Genomic DNA, 19425 nt, shown 5'->3' with positions numbered 1-19425 from the left:
CATCTGCATACTATGAATGTGGCTGTATTTGGAAAAAGGGTCTTTGAATACGTAATCAAGCTAAGGCTTTCAGATGAGATCATCCTGGGTTAGAGTGGGCCCTAAATCTAATGACAAGTATTCTTAGAAAAGGAAAGGAGAAGACACAAGGGAAAAGGCCATGTGAAGATGGAGGCAGAGGTTGAAATGTGTATACCTCTACCAGCCAAGGAACACCAACGATTGCTGGCAGCCACCAAAGCCTGGAAGAAAAGAGGAAGGGGCTTTCTTTCCGAGGGGCTTTGGAAGGAATATAGCCCAGCTAACACTTTGATTTCAAACTTCTGGCTTCCAGAAATATAAGAAAATAAATGTATGTTGTTTTCAACTAACAAGGAACTAATTTTCAAAATATACAAACAGCTCATACAGCTTAATATCAAAAAACAAACAATCCAATAAAAAAAATGGGCAGAAGACCTAAACAGACATTTCTCCAAAGAAGACACACAGAAGTCAACAGGCACATGAAAAGATGCTCAACATCACAAATTATTAGAGAAATGCAGATAAAAACTACAGAGAGGTATCACCTCACACCAGTCAGAATGGCCATCATTAAAAAACCTACAAATAATAAGTGCTGGAGAAGGTGTGGAGAAAAGGGAACCCTCCTAACACTGTTGGTGGAAATGTATATTGGTGCAGTCACTATGGAAAACAGTATGGAGGTTCCTCAAAAAACTAAAAATAGATATACTATATGATCCAGTAATCCTACTCCTGTGGACGTATCCAGACAAAAGTATAATTCAAAAAGAAGGAAAGAGTTGCAACATGTTAAAAATAGAATAAAATTTTATTTAATTTGAGGAAGAACTTGGGGTTGTCACTGGAGATTCAGTTTGTTTTTAAAAGGGAAAGTAAGCAGAAGGAAATAGAATACTTAGTAGATGTTTATTGTTTTTATTTATAATTGTGGTAAATGCAAGAAATTATAACAAACAAAATACCATAAAATCAAGAGTTAGCAAACTGTGGCCTGTGGGCAAAATCCAGCCAGCTGCATATTTCTGTAAATAAAATTTTATTGGACAAAGCCAGGCACATTAGTTTATGTGTTATATATGGCTGCTTCCTTCCTGCTACAGCTGGAGTTGAATGCTTTCAACAGAGACTATATGGACCACAAAGCCTCAAATGTTCACTCTTTGGTCCTTTGGCGAAGCTGTATTGTATGCTATGATAGAGCTATGTCTAGAACATCTAAGACATAGCCTGATCTCAGTAATTCCTCTAAGATTAATTCTGACTTCTCTGTTTCTGGAATAGATCCTTGAGCCCATTATGAGTTAAATTTAATAGAATCTCATTGTTTGCTTTCCTTCCTGCCCAAAGCTGCCTAGAAAAGCTAAAATATTTCAGAGGCCTATTTACTGATCATTTCTAAGACCTTTATTGAGTCTTTTTGTTTATTTTATAATATGGTAGAATTGGAATTAGAATTGATGGAAAATTAGAATGGGGAGCAAGAAGTATATTTTTTACAAGCAAAGAGCTCACAAATGCTTATTGAATGATGGTCTTATAAACCCAGAGGAAGAACTTTTTTAGGCCCTTAAATCAAGAAGCATTTAAAAATTTTTTAATGTTTAAAAAATAACACTACAAACAGAAGTTTTTAAGAAACCAAATTTAAGTAGATTAGGACTATTTTGACTATCAGAATCTCCACTGAACTCAAGGAAAGGAATGCACGTAGGTCTCAGGAACTATGGAATTGGGAACTTGAGCTAGGTGAGGTCTGTCCTCTCTCTCTCTGCTTCTGCTTCATTCTTCCCAAGGTTCCTATTAGTCAGGGTTCCTCAGAGGAAGAGAACAGGATGTATGTGTTGAACATACATCCTGTAGAGAGAAATACAGAGACAGAGAGAGACAGGAAGAGAAACTGATTTACTTTAAGGAAGTGGCTCATGTGACTGTGGAGGCTTGGCAAGTCCAAAATCTGCAGGGTAGGCCAGCAGGCTGGAGATCCAGGGAAGAGTTGCAGTTTAAGTCTGAAGGAAGACTGCTGGCAGAATTCCCTTTCCTGAGAGGTCAGTCTTTCTCTATTAAAGCCTAAAATTGATTGGATGGGGCCCACCCACATTATGGGGGGTAATTTGCTCTACTCATAGACTACTGATTAAAAATACCTTCACAGATCTAGAATAATGTTTGATCAACTATTTGGGTATGATGGATTAGCCAAGTTGACACATAAAATTAACCATCACAGTAAGGTAAAATAGGGAAGAAAAGGAACAAACTATTCTTCTCAGTTCTGGTTTCAAAATTCTTGAGAAAGTACTCTGATTTGTCCAGCTGGGTGAGATGCCCACCACTGGTCCAAACAATTTTAATCAGGAGGTGGCATTTGGAGAGAAAGACTGTAATCAGCCCAGCTCATGTGAGGTGCCCATGATGGACCAACCCATTATGGCTAGGAAAAGGGTGGAGGCAGGCTTACCTTGTACAAAATAGTTTTAAGTATAAAAAGAGGTGTCTCAGAAATGGGGAATCATTGATTAATAGCCTATAAATGTAACTTTCAAATGTTAACATGCTTTTCCATATGATGGTGGAACAACTTCTAATTTGTTTTACAAGGATTTTTGCGTAATTTTAATTATGGTTAACTGATTTTCTGTTATGTTGTATACAAGTTTTGTGGAGAAATAATGGTTTTCACTACATTTAAATACCTAAAATTGTTTTCATCTACTTTTCTCTAAATATTTCCTAGCTTCAATAATTACTTCATCTACAGCAAGAAAGCAGAGCACTGTAACACCTCCTTCAGAAGGTAATGTGGCTTTTTGTTTTGTTTTGTTTTGTTTTGTTTATTGAGGCCAGTACTTAAGTACAGAATGTTGAGCTTCCTTAAAAACATAGTTGAAGGTCTGGACCAAGTGCCAGCCTTGTGTGAAGTTGAAGAATGTGGTGATCTGAGCGCTGTGGGATGAGGGAGCCTGAACCACCCACCTCTCCTCCCCTAAAGCAGTTTGATTCCATTGGAAGATTATGGAACTTTCTCTGCCAGGCACTGTGCTGGGCTTTGTGGGGGACATACAGATGAGCAAGATGAGCAAGACTATCAGGGAGCGCAGTGATGTGCGGAACCCAGACAGGAGCACGGCGATCACATAAGCAGAGGAGATCAGCACTCACATCAAGTGGACCAGGAGGGCAGCGAGGGAGCAGTTCAGCACCAAGGCTTAGAAAAGGCCTCACAGAGGATGCAGCCTGTGAACTGGGTCTTAAAGGAAGAGTGAATAGAAAAAGAGCATTGTGTAGGGTGCCCCAAAGAGTGAAAACAATGTGAGAAATGACATGGAAATGGAAGTGGAAATGTGCTTGATATTTTTTTTTTCCTGGAGTGTGAGGGCAATGTAGTAGGTGATAAGATTGCAAAGTGAGTCAATTTGAAAAAAGAAGGCTTTCAAAGCCAATAGGAAGACATTTAAACTTATTCTTCACCCAGTGAAAGATCTCTGAAGGGTTTTAGAGTTTAGAGAATCACAGCGTATTACAGAATGGTGTACTGGCTGCAACATAAGGTATGAACTGAAAGGACAAGAACTTTGAGACAGTGACAGAAGTTAGGAGGCTTTTGCAGTAATCCTGGTGCAGGGCGACAGGGACTTAAACTAGGGTTTGGTTGTGAGATAAGAAAGGAAATCCCTCAAAGCCAACTGGAATTTGTCTGTGTGCTTAAGGTTAGATGAGACTGGAAGATATTTTATAGACAAAGGATGGGGAAGAGATGGGATATGTCTGCCAGTGTGGGAGCAACGATGCCAATCTACCCGCTACCTTAGTGAAGTAAGAGGTGAAATCACCTGATCTGATCACAGGAGCGCATGGAGAATATATTTGTAGGCAGGTGTCAGACCCACTGAGTGTGAGGGCAGTACTGGCCATTGGTAAATTATCACAACAGCTATGAACAAAGAAAGAAGAGAATGAAGAAAGGGTGAAATAATATCAATAACATTAGAACTATCATTATAGGTGAAGGGTGATTGACTAAAGGTCATAGAGAGAAGGAAGGTGAAAGAACATAGAACATCTGCAGTGCTTGAAATCCTCACCATTGGAGTCACTTTTTTGGATACTGTGCTCCTGTTTAAATGCATGTTTATTCGATTAGCTTGTACTTTCCTTAAAAACAAACAAAAAAACAGAGTCAGATTTTGAGGACAAATATTAGGCAAAACATTAATGCCTTTGACTGCCTATAAGCTCAAGTTCAAAATCCCAAGAACTGCAGAAAAGCATTCAACACTGAATCCCTCACCAGTCTCTTATCTTTCTGGTTTTATCTTCAGCATCTTTCCCTGATGCACATTCAGCATGTTTCCCTGATGCACATATACTTCCTACACCCAACCTCTGGCAGTTCTCTAACAAGCCATGTGCCTGCCTGTGTCTAAGCCTTTGGCAAGTTGGAGGTTCCCTCTGTGAGGGGATGCCACTTGGAGTGGTGGAAAGAGCATGAATTTAACTGCCCTCTTAGATTTCCTTTGAAATCCTCCCTCTTTCTTTATCTAGTAATATGATCTTTATTGGGCTATAAAATGCAAATTGAATACATCACAGAGCAGGCAACAGAGCAGAGCAGAGATATTAAGTGAAAAGTTTAGAAAAAATAAGCTTCATCCATATAAAAATTTTGCCCCACCCCAGCTGGTTCTGTTCATGTTAATCTGATGAAATCACCGACACTCACCTTTGTACAGGTAAGTTGCAACAAATACACCTAATCACCTCTCAGCAAACGCCTATCAATCAGGGACACGTGTCAGTTTATGGAAAAGAGCGAGCTTTTAAGTGGAAGATGCTTTCTATTCTTAATTTTTACTTTAAAATATGGAAAAATAGGTCAATGCTGTATTTAATCCTGATAATGATATTGAATGTATGGAAACAAAATCTGTGAGCAAAGTTCACAGCAAACTATGTGGGAGTACATATGTGACTGAATAGGAAGGAAAGGAAACTCATTCAAAGGTTGATAATATCACATTTGCAATAAAATCCTTTGAACAGAAAATTTATAGAGGAAAACACTTATTTTCCCTTTGTTTTATATTTATATACTATGTTACTTTTTTAACAGAAAAAATACATCTAAGCATCTCTTACCATTAGGCATCATCATTTTTTATTTTTGTGGGATGGTCCAACTAATGAAATTACGGATTGTTTTAAAATCTGTTGATGTCACTGACTTTGTAATTCTTCAAATAAAAATTAAACAAAAAGCCTTCCAGCTTGTTCAACCTGAATGCCATCTTAGTTATTTTTAATCAAAGTACTGTATCTTTCCACATTTATATTTGTCTGAAAAGCCACCCTTATGGATAGGTATTTAGTTCTGATGTTACTGATTTTTTCACTTTCATCAAAACTTAGGAGGAGATAAACCACATCACTAATTATTCCGTTTTCCCCCGTGAGGAGTATGAATTATATGATAAATCTAATAGTCCCTGTGGCCAAAAGAGTAGATTCAGAACACTGTCTTTTAATTTAGATTCCGTTTTCTCATCTGTTTGTTTCATAGATATCAAGATTCCTGAATTAATTTCATAATGCCTTAAAAAATTTGTCACACATATAATAAATGTTGTTTCTCTAATGATACATAATACAAGAGAAAGATGGTTAATCTTTGGATGGGTTTAATACTTTATATATATATATTTCATGAATGTTAATTTCTTATATAATTCTAATATTTCTGGAATAAGATCATCAGGAAAGTAATGTTCTAGTACAACTTCATGGAATATGCTGTGAATAAGTTTTAACACATGAATTTCTTTATCAAGCTTTTCTCTTATAATTCTGTTTGTGTGTATGTGTGTGTCCAGTCAACACTACACGATCTGTACCAGTGGATACAAAGCCTGTGCTCTCTTGCCCTCCTGTGCTGTGTACAGCTGTGCTGTTAACAACGTGGGAAGTAGTCCTCAGAGACAAGCCCCCCTGCAACAGAGTCTACAGGGGTGATACAAATGAGACAAAGGGAAACTGCACCGATGAGAGAATAATAACCTGGGGCTCCAGACCTGACAAGATTCCTGCCCTTCAGATTAACCCAGTGGCCATCACTCACGATGGGTATTACAAGTGTGAAATGGTAACACTTAATGGGAATTTCTATCATGGATATCACCTCCAAGTCTTAGGTAAGAAACACTATATATTGTGGTGTTTCAGATAACCAGATTTGGGACTGAAGCAAATCTCTCTCTAAATTTCACGTCCCATGTGTTAAGACTGAAGCATTTTCCCTACATTTCTGCAGTGCCCCCTGAGGTGACCCTGGTTCAAAGCAAGGATGGAACTGCAGTGTGCAAGGCAGCTGCAGGGAAGCCAGCTGCACAGATCTCCTGGACCCCAGAGAGGGCTTGTACCACTGTTCAAGAACCCTGGGGCAATGGCACAGTGACTGTCCAGAGTACCTGCCACTGGGAGGGCCACCATGTACAGAATGTGTCCTGCTCTGTCTCCCACTTGACTGGCAACAAGAGTCTGACCATACAGTTGAATCAAGGTTAGTAATTGTTCTAGTTTTGTGTTTGATTTTTCCATTCTTTCAGAGGAGTTAACCTTAAGAAGGAAAAAGGAATGTGCAGAAAAATTTCATTCAAGAATGTCCTTTCCACCCTCTACTTTATCTCCCTCTCCTCTTCAAAATAAAGAGATTTGTCTAGAAGAATAATAGAGAAATTTGTTGTAAAAAGCCATACTAAAGAATGGCTTTCTGATTCTGCTTTTAATGTTCCCTTCTGTATTACTAAATTGGCATGTGTAATATACTTTAAAATAAATAATTATGGCTTTAACTGCAAGATAAAATGTACTCTTAAACAAATAATTATAATTTTATTAGGGTAATAAAATCACTCATAAGTTACCTTCATGAATTTTTAGTCTGGTAGAATTTTCTCCTCCAGGCTCTTCTGGTGAAATTTCTTAATGTCTTATAGTAGCATCTATGGTTCATTATTTAGCTTCTCTACTCTCTGCTCCCATCCTATTCTTATGCCTTATTATTAAAAATGTTATTTTAATCAACATAACTCACATACTTTGAATTCTATGTAGTTCTATAAGGTTATAATGAAAAATGTTAGCCTACTCTGCCTCCCCACCCCTACCTCTCCATTCATACAAAAATCTCCAGATGAAAGTACTTTTGAATATTCAAGTGTTTCTTCTAGTAATTGACTCAGTTTTTATAAACAACAAGGTTATGGTGCTATTTCTGAATATAGGGAATTTAGATATAATAGACCCACTTCCTCTTATGGTAGATGAGGATTTAACTTTACCTTCTTCCCTCCCCTCATCCTTCATATGCAGTAAAACAGCAATTTTTCATTAAATTAGATAGCTAGTGTTTACATTATTTTGAAAGGGTATGTTTTGTTAAGTGCTGAATCAAGAAGTAAACTCACTTTCATTTTTGAAAACTTTTTTGTTTTTCTTGGTCTTAATTGCTTTAATTTTTTGTTTTCTTATAATGCATGTACCTATTGTTAATTATCATTAACTCACTAAAAAAACTTAGAAAATGACTCTTAATACTGCTTTCCACATGGTCAGATTTTTTAGGAAATCTGTCAGTTCTCTTTTTTTCTTGATGACATTCTTCCTCCAGTTTTACACGCCCCTGCTCTTATCTGGCCTGGCTGGTCACAAGACCTGCTGCACAGCTATTGTCCTGGATGTCTTCTTTCCTCCCATCCTCTGCTTGATGCAAACCTATTTAATCTGAGTTCCTTCTGCCTTCCCGACATTTGTTTTAATCTTTCTTCCACATACAAGGCTTTCCTTAACTCTTTGGCTATCCATTCACTTCCAAGTGAGCACCAAGTAGCTGATTGGAAGCTATGTTATCTATGAGTGGACTTGTCAACTAGTAGGCTTCCATAGGGTGAAAATGAGGTGATTTTTTTTAAAATTGGGGATTCCTTATTTCCTTATGTATCTGAAGGTTCTTTTCACTGAGGTTGTTCAGGCTCTGCAAAAAAATAACCCTCCAGTCTTGCTTTGGAAGGATAATCCTGACTGTCAGTGTTCTGGGAGCAGGGAGGAGAGGGGTGTGTGTGTGTGTGAGTGTGTGGTCTGACGCTTTGTCTCCACCATTCATTATGTCTGGATCCTTGACTCTGGGAGTTTCTCCGGTTCACCTTTATTTGGGCCATACTTTCTGTTTTCTGCTGGCGGGGTGAGGTGTAGTGACCTGGCTGCACAATAAGGGAGGACACTTGGCAACTTATCAGTTCTTAATCAAGACTTTCAGGGAAGCTTCCAACTTTTAGCCCCACACTTCACTCCCCAGATTCCCTCTTCTCTATGTTTGGTCCTTCCTGCTCTAGAGTCTTCACTAAGGATTACACTTATTTCACTCTAAATTTTTTTTAAAATTTCTTTCTTTCTTTTTAAAAAATTTTTCTTTGTTTTATTTATTTTGTGTATGGGGAGGTAATTAGGTTTATTCATTTACTTTTATTTTTGGAGGAGGTATTGGGGATTGAACCCAGGATCTCATGCATGCTAAGCGAGCACTCTATCACTTGAGCTATCCTCTCCCCTCTATTTCAGTCTGAATTATTTGCCATTCTTCTGTCCATTTTCCACCTAAAAACAAGTTGAAATCTTTCATTTGCTCTTGTCTTTCTTCATGTTATCTTTGTCTTTGAAAACCTATACTTAAAAAAATTAATCTACTGATATTTTAGTGTTAAGAAAGGAGAAGAGAAAAACCCGTATGTTTAAGCCACCATTTTCTAATATCCATTCTTCAAGTTATATATACATATTTTAAAGAGTTTAGCAGCATTTACTGAGAAGAGTAATCGCGCCCTGGTTATGTATGAACTCCGACCACCCAGAATTACGATGTGACTTCGTATTTATAGAATCTCAGAATTGAAGGGACTCTCTCGTCCACTCCCACCCAGGGCAGGTATGTCTTCCTTGCAGGGTGCACCTTCACCTCTGCTAGTGCACTTTGAATGAAAGCCCATTAGTTTGAAAGAGAGAGTTTCAAAACTATGTTGTCATTTTTAACTGTAAAAACTTTCTTTTTAACTGTTTCTTTTTCAAATAAAAGTCAATATTTGAAAACAAAATACTGAAGGAAGGTGGAGGGACTGGATGCAGCTTCCACTCACCTCTGTCTGCTGCCCTGCCCACATTCGCAAAACACCAGGAGTACAGTCTTAAAACTTCTCAGAGTTGGCAGTTCCTTTGTTGACTTGTCCTCTTGTCAGATTGAGCTTTATATTGCTGCCAGCAGTTAATGAATCATTTAAAGTTGCTGCCGTGCCTTCATTCCAGTTTCGATGCCCTGGAAGAAAGGTGATTTCAGAATGAGGGTTATTTTTCCAACTACCTTCCTTACAACTCCCTATTTATTTCTGAATATTGGAGATGAGACACACTCTATTACTGTAACAGAAGAGATCTAAATTTCACCTCTCTCCTACAGGAATTCCCCATGTGAATCCTTAAAAAAATGAAATCCTGACATAAGATGATGTCTTGCTAAAAACTTGAGCCTGAAATCTTAAAGCAATTTTATTATAACAATTATTTGAACTATTAATCAGTCAAAAGTTTTAAAAATAAAATCGCAGAAATTAATTTCATGTACTGAGACATTCTTCAGCCATATAAATATACATACGTATACATATATATGTATATGTATAATTTTAAAATAGACTTTGTCTTTTAGGGTTGTTCTAGGATGACAGCAATATTGAGTGGAAGGTAACCCGTGCCCCTACGCATGCTCAGCCTCCCCATCTATCTTCACCCTTTACAGTGCAGTGGTACATTTGTTAAAGTCAATGAGCCTACCTTAATATACATCATTTTCACTCAAAGTCCATAGTTCACAGTAGGGTTCACTCTAGGTGCACATTCTATGAGTTCTGACAAACGTATAAATGACATGTATTCACCATGAGCAGTTTCGCTGCTTTAAAAATCCTCTGTGCTCCACCTATTCATCCCTCCTTCCGCCCTAACCTTTAATGATCCCTGAACTTTTTACTCCATGGTTTTCTTTTTTCCAGAATGTCATGTTTGGAATCACACAGTATTTAGCCTTTTCAAGATTGGCTTCTTTCACTTAGTCATCTGCTTTTATATTTCCTCCCTAATTTCATGGCTTGATACTCATTTCCTTCTAGTGCTGAATAATTTTTATTAAATCATGTATTTTTGTGTATATATTTACAGGTACCAGAATAGAACACCTAAGAATTTTATATATCACCTCCCCTGTGTTTATTGTCTTGGTCATCGTGGGATCCATTTGGCTTTTGAAAATCCATGGCTGCAGGTACTGACTGATGTTTTTTTTCTCTTCTCCTCTCTATTGGGTTAGAAAGGAATCAGAAATATGGAACTGACTGACTTGGCAAAACTAAGATGTTAACATCAATTCTCTCATAATCAAGAAGCATGTCCTCATAAAAACCAACAACATAATGCCATTTGCAGCAACATGGATGTTCCTAGAGAATGTCATTCTAAGTGAAGTAAGCCAGAAAGAGAAAGAAAAATACCATATAAGATCGCTCATATACAGAATCAAAAAAACAAAAACAAAAATAAAAGCATAAATACAGAACAGAAACAGACTCATAGACATAGAATACAAACTTGTGGTTGCCAAGGGGGCAGGGAGTGGGAAGGGACAGACTGGGATTTCAAAATGTAGAATAGATAAACAAGATTATACTGTATAGCACAGGGAAATATATACAAGATCTTATGGCAGCTCACAGAGAAAACAATGTGACAATGAATATATGTATGTCCACGTATAACTGAAAAATTGTGCTCTACACTGGAATTTGACACAACATTGTAAAATGATTATATATATAAAAAAAAAGAAGCATGTCCTGAAAATAATAGGCTTGGACTACTCTCAATGACAAGGGGGATTTTTCTAGGTTACTTAGACATGCAAGCATAGTGAGTTAGGCCATTTAGGACAGGATCTTGGGAGAGAGAGTGTATGCTTTTTTCTACTTGGGAAAAGAATTATAATAATTCACTTCATGTACCAAAGATGGTGTCATATATATTCTATTACATCCAGATTCTTTGCATAATTTCACTTCCCTTTCCAAAATCCAGAATGATCTTATTTGGATTTATTAACTACAAGCAGTATTCTTTACTCATTTCTGATAGTTCATTTCTGATTTATTATGGCTTCTATAAAAATGAACCACAATTGTCAATAGTATATTGGTTTGTCTTTCCATTCTCAATCTGATTAATAATGTTTTGACATTCACTCCAGCTTATTTTTATTTTTGCAGAAAATGTAAATTAAAAAAAACAGAACCTACTCCAGTTGTTGAAGAGGTAAGATAAGATTAAAAAGAATATTTGCAAACTTTTAAGCCATGTAGTCTGAAAACCTAGTCACATAATTTGTAACTTGCATCAATATTAGCATTTTAGTTGAAAAGTAAAAATTTCTAATTTTATAATGCAAATAGTCAGGTGTTCTTATTTTGTTAATTATCTACCAAGTACTATTTATGTACACTCCAAATCTATGTTTTTATTTCAAGAGCTGCATCCTACAAAAGATGTGTTTGCCTCATTTGGACTATAATCTTTGGAAAAACCATCTCTCATTCTTGACTTCCCTTTTTCCAATACTGTCATCATTTCCCTCTCAATTAAGCTTAAAACCTATCCAGCACTATAATCTCTTATAACCTGTAGCTAATTAAGTCTTTGACCCTCTCCTCTGAAATACTTCTCATATCATTTCATTCTTCTCCACTCCTACTTTCAGACAGCCTTTATGATCTCACACTGAGACTTAAAATAATTTTTGATAACATATTAGAAAAATCTCACTCTTACGTTCATGTAAGCCCAGAGACCACTATTTGTAGACACTAAAGCCACAGGCACTTGTTAGAAAAACACAGGTAGTTAAGGATTACTGGGTTTATTTAAATTGATTTTAACTTTGGATTCTTTCTTAGGATGAAATGCAGCCCTATGCCAGCTACACAGAGAAGAACAATCCCCTGTATGATACTACAAACAGGGTGAAGACGTCTCAGGTGTCACAAAGTTAAGTTGATGGGATGAGTCTCCATACTTTATATGCTCCGGGAATCCAGCACCAGGACAAATGAATCAAGATGCAGTACAGATACTGTTTTGATTTTCTTAGAGTTCTGGAATGGAAGGCCTATTTTGAAATTGGCTTTTCAAAGATTCTTAGAAGACAGAGACATTCTAGAGGATTTGCATTTGTATCCTTATACAATTGAAATTTTAGAATTTTAGCTGTCACAAGCTTGTTCTCTGAAGAACTGATAATATTACAAAGAAAGCATCTGCTCATGATAAAATATACAAATTGTTCAGTACAGTAGATGAGGAAAACTGAGTTTCCTCAAATAACTCTACAGAGGGAACAATTACCAAGAATTTTTATGTAATCTTATAGAAAATGTCTATGTGTGTGTGTCATATGTATATGTGCAAGTATATGTGTACATTTATATGTTTATTTACATATACATATCTTTGTCAAGACACAAATGGGAACATACTATAATTGTGTTCTGTACTTATAGAAAGCTAATAATGTAACATATCTTGTAGATCTTTTATATCAATCCAAGCAGAGCTACCTCATTCTTCTTAATGGTTACATAAAATTCCATTGTATGTCTGGTTAATTAAATTAACCCTGGTGATAGACATTTAGATGAAGTTTTGTTAATTCTGCTAGTATAAACAATACTACATAGAATGTTTCTTGTGCTTATATCTCTCTGTGTTTGTTTGAGTATATTTGTAAGATAATTTCCTTGAGTGAAATTGCCAGGTCAAAGGGTTTGTGCATTTTTATTATTTTTATTATTGACTGATACGTCAAATTGCATCAATTTACGTTCTCTGCCCAACCCTATTTGAATGCACCTTTCCTGTTATTTTAATATTTGTAAGATTCCAACCTCCTGTTAGCTAATATAAGATTATAATAAGAATTTCACTATTTAATAAAACTGAATTTATATTTTTCTGTCATGTTTTATGTGTGTGTGTGAGAGAGAGGACACACATATGAGGACATTAGCCTCTTCTGAGATTATTGTATCTCATTAGAAGTATTGATATCTAATGCCTAATAGTTTTGCAGATGTGATAAACAGGAAGTGTGTATTTTTATGGTGTACACTTTATTGTGATGTATTTATCAAGTAACAAATGTTTATTGGCTATATAACCAGCTAAATATGCATTATGGAGGACTTTGGATATCTATAAAATATGGTCTTTGTGCTAAGGGAATAGCCATGGGATGACATGACCCTTTCTTCCATTTTTCTATGGAATAAAATATTGGGAATGTGTATATTAATCATTTTTAATATTATGAAAAATATAATTTAATTATGAACAATTATGAAAAATAAGTCTATTTACTCCAAAGCAGGAAAAATGATACTGAAAATTAAAATGTTTCAACATGGTAGAAATTAAAACAAAAATTCATTCATTCTTTAATTGTGTCATTTGAAACATCTAAGACAGCTATTTTGTTTTCTTAATAGGTTGGTCTCCCTGAAGACATTTTGGTTACACTAGGCTTTATTCTTAAAAGGACTTTTAGTCTATTTTGCATGTAAAACTAATATAATAACACTTGGGACATGATATTTTGACCAAACCATTTTGATTGGCCAAAAAACCAGTCCATTAAGTTTCTGCATATAAATATTACCAAGTGGTGTGCCCAATAGACATCATAACCCTGTTTTTGCCATTTTCTTAATTCTTCATCCATCCTCTCATTGGGATGAGTTTCACTCTTAGTTAGGTTCAATAATATCTGTTTAAATATTTTACATCTTAACTTGATAATGTCAAAACAACCATGTCAAATGACACCATAGTGAAGATTTCAAGATAATTTATAAATGTCAAATTACACTGTAGAGGAACTAAATGTATTAAAATTTTCCATTACAGGGGTGTTAAACATAGTTGAATATCAGAATCATGTAGGGAAATAAAAAAAATTATATAAATTTCCCAAATCTACTTTAGACCTGCTGAATCAGAATATCTAAAGATTGGATCAGGTGTGTCAGGTAATCCAGGAAGCAGAGGGTGAGATGGGGTTAGTCGAGATAAAGGTTAATTGGACGAGAGAGGTTTCACCTTTGAAAGATTAAAAGGGTTGGAAGCAGGATAGAGGAGGGCAAGTCTTTAGACCATGATGCTGATCTGAATGAAACTTGTGAAAGCAAAGAGGCGAGGAAGTAGGATAGAAGAGGGGGAGCCTCAGATCACAATACAGAACCGTCAAAGTCATGGCCAAACCATTGAGAAGCCCTGGAGCAAAGATTGCTTGTAAAAAGAATCTCCTATGGGCAGATGGTCAAAAATCTGATACCCCTTCATGCTTAGTCACTGGTTGGGAAGAGAGTATGGCTTCAGCTCAAAAGCTGAAATGAAGCCTGAGGTGTTAACAACTGATGACCATCAGCTAATTGCACTCCTTGGAACTGAATGGTATGTTATCTTTTGATGGGAAATCTGAATAGCTCCCTCCTTGGCTGCCCAGTCTATCCTTTCACTGGTTAGTATTTGCCTGGCGTGTTGTCTATCTTTTTATTTTTAACTTTCCTGTGACATTTTATTTTAGGCACACCTTTTATAAAGAAACTATAGCTTTTTTAGAAAGAAGATACAGCTGTTTTTTTGTAACTCATTTGAGAATTTTAACTTTTTTTAAAACATTTTTTATTGAGTTATAGTCATTTTACAATGTTGTGTCAAATTCCAATGTAGAGCACAATTTTTCAATTATACATGAACATATGTATATTCATTGTCACATTTTTTTTTTGCTGTGAGCTACCACAAGATTTTGTATGTATTTCCCTGTGCTATACAGTATAATCTTGTTTATCTATTCTACATATGCCTGTCAGTATCTACAAATTTTGAAATCCCAGTCTGTCCCTTCCCACCCCCCACCCCCTTGGCAACCACAAGTTTGTATTCTATGTTTATGAGTCTGTTTCTGTTTTGTATTTATGTTCATTTTTTTTTTTAGATTCCACGTATGAGTGATCTCATATGGTATTTTTCTTTCTCTTCCTGGCTTACTTCACTTAGAATGACATTCTCCAGGAAAATTCATATTGCTGCAAATGGCGTTATGGGAAAATTGGACAGCAGCATGTAAATCAATGAAGCTAGAACACTCCCTTACACCATACACAAAAATCAACTCACAATGGATCAAAGACTTAAACATTAAGACAAGATACAATAAACCTCCTAGAAGAAAATATAGGCAAAACATTATCTCACATACCTCTCAAAAATGTTCTCCTAGGGCAGTCTACCCAAGCAATAGAAATAAAAGAAAGAATAAACAAATGGGACCTAATTAAACTTGCAAGATTCTGCACAGCAAAGGAAACCATAAGTAAAACAAAACAACAACCTACAGAACGGGAGAAAATTTTTGCAAATGATGAAACCGACAAAGGCTTGATCTCCAGAATATATAAGCAGCTCATATGACTTAATAAGAAAAAAACAAACCACTCAATCCAAAAATGGGCAGAAGACCTCAACAAGCAATTCTCCAAGGAAGAAATACAAATGATCAACAGGCACATGAAAAAATGCTCAATATCACTAATTATCAGAGAAATGTAAATCAAAACTAGGATGAGGTATCACCTCACACCAGCCAGAATGGCCATCATTCAAAGGTCCACAAATGATTAATGCTGGAGAGGGTGTGGAGAAAGGGGAACCCTCCTACACTGCTGGTGGGAATGCAGTCTGGTGCAGCCACTATGGAAAACAGTATGGAGATTCCTCAGAAGACTAGGAATAGACTTACCACATGACCCAGGAATCCCACTCCTGGGCTTATATCCAGAAGGAACCCTACTTCAGGATGACACCTGCACCCCAAAGTTCATAGCAGCACTATTTACAATAGCCAAGACATGGAAACAGCCTAAATGTCCATCAATGGATAACTGGATAAAGAAGATGTGGTATATTTATACAATGGAATAGTATTCAGCCATAAAAATGACAGCATAACGCCATTTGCAGCAACATGGATGGATGTTCCTGGAAAAAAAAATAAGAATTTTAAATTTAATGACCGTTTAAGCCATTCATATTTGTTGTGATTACTTATGTATTTGGTCATGTTTCTACAATCTTACATTACATGTCTCATTTACTATGTTTTCTCCCCCAACTGTTTTATTTTTTCTTTTACTCTGCTTTTCTATATTGGTGACTTACTGTAGCCAAGACATGGAAACAATCTAAGTGTCCATTGATGGATGCATGGATAAAGAAAATGTGGTAAATACATACAATGGAATATAATTCAGCCATAAAAAATGAAAAACTTCCATTTGTGACAACATGGATGGAATTTGAGGGCATTATGCTGAGTGAAATAATTCAGACAAAGAAAGACAAATAGCATATGAACTGAATTATGTAAAATCTCAAAAAAAAAAAAACAACAAAGAAAAACATTCCAAACCAAGCTCACAGATACAGAGACTATATTGGTGGTTGCCAGAGGTGGGGGTAGGGGGGCAGGTGAAAGGGGTGGAGTCCAAAGGTACAAACTTCTAGTTATAAAATAAATAAATCATGGGGATATAATGTATAGCATGGTGACTATAGTTAATAATACAGTATTGTACATTCAAAAGTTGCTAAGAGAATAAATCTTAAAAGTTCTCTTCATAAGAAAAACATTTTGTAACTGTGTGTGGTGGTGAGTGTTAACTAGACTTATTGTGATGATCATTTTACAATATATACAAATAAAAAATCATTATGTTGTACACCTGAGACTAATACAATGTTATATGAGTTATTTATACATCAACAAAAATGAAAAGGCAACCTATGAAATGGAAGAAAACATTTGCAAACCATATCAGTTAAGAAGTCAATATCCAAAATATATAAGGAACTCATGCAACTCAGTAACAAAAAACCAAACCAAACCAAACCAAACCAAACCAAAATACACCCAACACACACACACACACACACAAACTCTGAAAAACTTAAAACCAAAACCAAATACTCCAATTTAAAAATGGGCAAAGGACATGAGTAGACATTTTTCCAAAGAAGACATACAGATCGCCAATGAGTACATAAAAAGGTGCTCAACATCACTAATCATCAAGGAGATGCAAATCAAAATCATGATGAGATATCATTTCGTACCTACTAGGATGGCCATTATCAATAAAAAATGAGGTAACAAATGCTGGCAAGGATGTGGTGAAAAGAGAACCCCTGTACACTGCTGGCAGGGATGTAAACTAGTACAACCACTATGGAAAACAGTATGGCAAGTCCTCAAAAAATTAAAACTAGGACTATCACATGATTCAGTAATCTTACTTCTAAGTAAATATCCAAGGGATATGAAACCATTATCTTGCAGAGATAGCTGTACTTTCATTTTTTATTGAGGCATTATTCACAATAGCCAAGATACGGAAAAAATCCTGAGTGTGTTGATGGATGAATGGATCAAGAAAATGTGGTGGGTTATTACTGAGCCTTAAGAAAGAAAATCCTATCATTTGTGACAACATGGATGAACCTGGAAGGCATTATGCTCAGTGATATAAGCCAGAGAGAGAAAGACAAATGTTGCATGACATGTGGAATCTAAAGGGGAAAGGTTAAATTCATAGAGACAGAGTAGAATAGTGATTATCTGGGGTTCGGATGTGGGGAAAATTGGGAAATGCTGGTCAAAGGGTACATGCCTTCAGTTATAAGATGAAAAAGTTCTGGGGTCTAATGTACAGCATGGCTACTACAGTTAATAATACAGTATTTTATACTTGAAATTTTCCCATTTCAAAAAAAGATACTATGTGAGGTGATGGATTTGTTAAAAAACAAACTTTTCCAGTGGCTGGTGTCAGAAACAACAATCACCAACTTCCAAATACTATATTAAATCTCTATTAGAGGCACTAAAGAACATTTTTGAAAGGATGTGAATTTCCCTAAAACTTTGGTGTAGTGATGACATACAGAATATCCTAATTACTTGGAAGTATCCCTTATGGATGGATGATATATATAATAATATCTCAAATTATTTTATTCCATCCATGTGTTTTAGCTTCTGAAATTAGGCCAGCAAAGTCTGTAAGTTTGTAACCAACTTCCTTTTTATTACCCTAAATTAACTAACTTCAAGATTCAAGATACAGACTTGACTTTCAAATTTTTTTTTTTACTGAAATAAAGTCAGTTACAATATGTCAATTTCTGGTGCACAGCACAATGTTCCAGTCATGCATATACATATATTTGTTTTCATATTTTGTCTCATTAAAGGTTATTACAAGATATTGAATACAGTCCCCTGTGCTATACAGAATAAACTTTTTAAAATCTATTTTTATATATAGTGGCTAACATTTGCAAATCTCAAACTCCCAAATTTATCCCTTCCCATCCTTTCCCCGGTAACCATAAGACTGTTTACTTTGTCTGCAAGTCTGTTTCTGTTTTGTAGATGTGTTCATTAGTATCCTCCTTTTTTTCTGTTTTTTAGATTCCACATATAATTGATATCATAGGGTATCTGTCTTTCTCTTTCTGGCTTACTTCACTTAGAATGACATTCTCCAGGGACATTCATGTTGCTGCAAATGGAATTATTTTATTCTATTTTATGGCTGAGTAGTATTCCATTATATAAATATACCACAATTTCTTTTTCCAGTCATTTGTCGATGGACATTTAGGTTGTATCCATGTCTTGGCTATTGTAAATAGTGCTGCTATGAACAATGCATGTATCTTTTCCAATTAGAGTTAATTGAGAAAATTATAGATTCTCAAGCAAGTGTGAGAAATCACACAGAGATCCCTGTGCACCATTTCCAATTTACCTAATGATAACATTATGCTAAATTATACTATAATATCATAACCAGGGTATTGATGGTAACAAAATTCACCAAATTAAAAAAAAAACCCTTCTTTCATCTTCAAATGTGTAGAGGAATTATTTATCTGGTGACAAGAATCTGATCCTGATGTATTTTCTTAAGAAATTTTCATTAATCATCCCTTTGGGTAACCAAGCTGAAACCAGTGTTAGAACAAGCCCAAAGGGAAGGATTATTGTCTGTTTAAGAAAATGTAAGAATCTATAAGTGGAAACTTCTGCCTACCAGTCTACTCCCTCAGCCTTCACTGTCCCCTTCCACATAAAAAACCCTGTTAACATTGCACTGAATCTGTAGTTTTCTTCCCTTGTCCCCTGCCACCCTT

At 35.8% G+C, this 19425-nt stretch overlaps 1 protein-coding gene and 1 long non-coding RNA gene across 2 annotated transcripts in view; one reads left to right on the top strand and one right to left on the bottom strand.

The window, feature by feature from the left end:
* LOC105081658 (cell surface glycoprotein CD200 receptor 1) overlaps window positions 1-13117 on the top strand; it is a 53246-nt gene extending 40129 nt beyond the window's left edge. Inside the window, exons 4-9 of the mRNA XM_074363532.1 lie at window positions 2765-2824; window positions 5898-6215; window positions 6335-6583; window positions 10288-10390; window positions 11385-11430; window positions 12069-13117. Of these exons, the coding sequence (XP_074219633.1) occupies window positions 2765-2824; window positions 5898-6215; window positions 6335-6583; window positions 10288-10390; window positions 11385-11430; window positions 12069-12164 (872 nt within the window). The 3' untranslated portion in view covers window positions 12165-13117. The remainder of the gene's footprint in view (window positions 1-2764; window positions 2825-5897; window positions 6216-6334; window positions 6584-10287; window positions 10391-11384; window positions 11431-12068) is intronic.
* LOC141577697 (uncharacterized) overlaps window positions 8797-19425 on the bottom strand; it is a 118649-nt gene continuing 108020 nt past the window's right edge. The window contains exon 3 of the long non-coding RNA XR_012506978.1: window positions 8797-9388. This is a non-coding gene — a long non-coding RNA (uncharacterized LOC141577697). The remainder of the gene's footprint in view (window positions 9389-19425) is intronic.

The sequence above is a fragment of the Camelus bactrianus genome, chromosome 1 (genome assembly GCF_048773025.1).
Source record: "Camelus bactrianus isolate YW-2024 breed Bactrian camel chromosome 1, ASM4877302v1, whole genome shotgun sequence".
In the NCBI taxonomy this organism is placed as follows: domain Eukaryota; kingdom Metazoa; phylum Chordata; class Mammalia; order Artiodactyla; family Camelidae; genus Camelus; species Camelus bactrianus.
The sequence above is the reverse complement of the archived record's forward strand: the minus strand, read 5'-3'. Positions and strand labels throughout refer to the sequence as shown.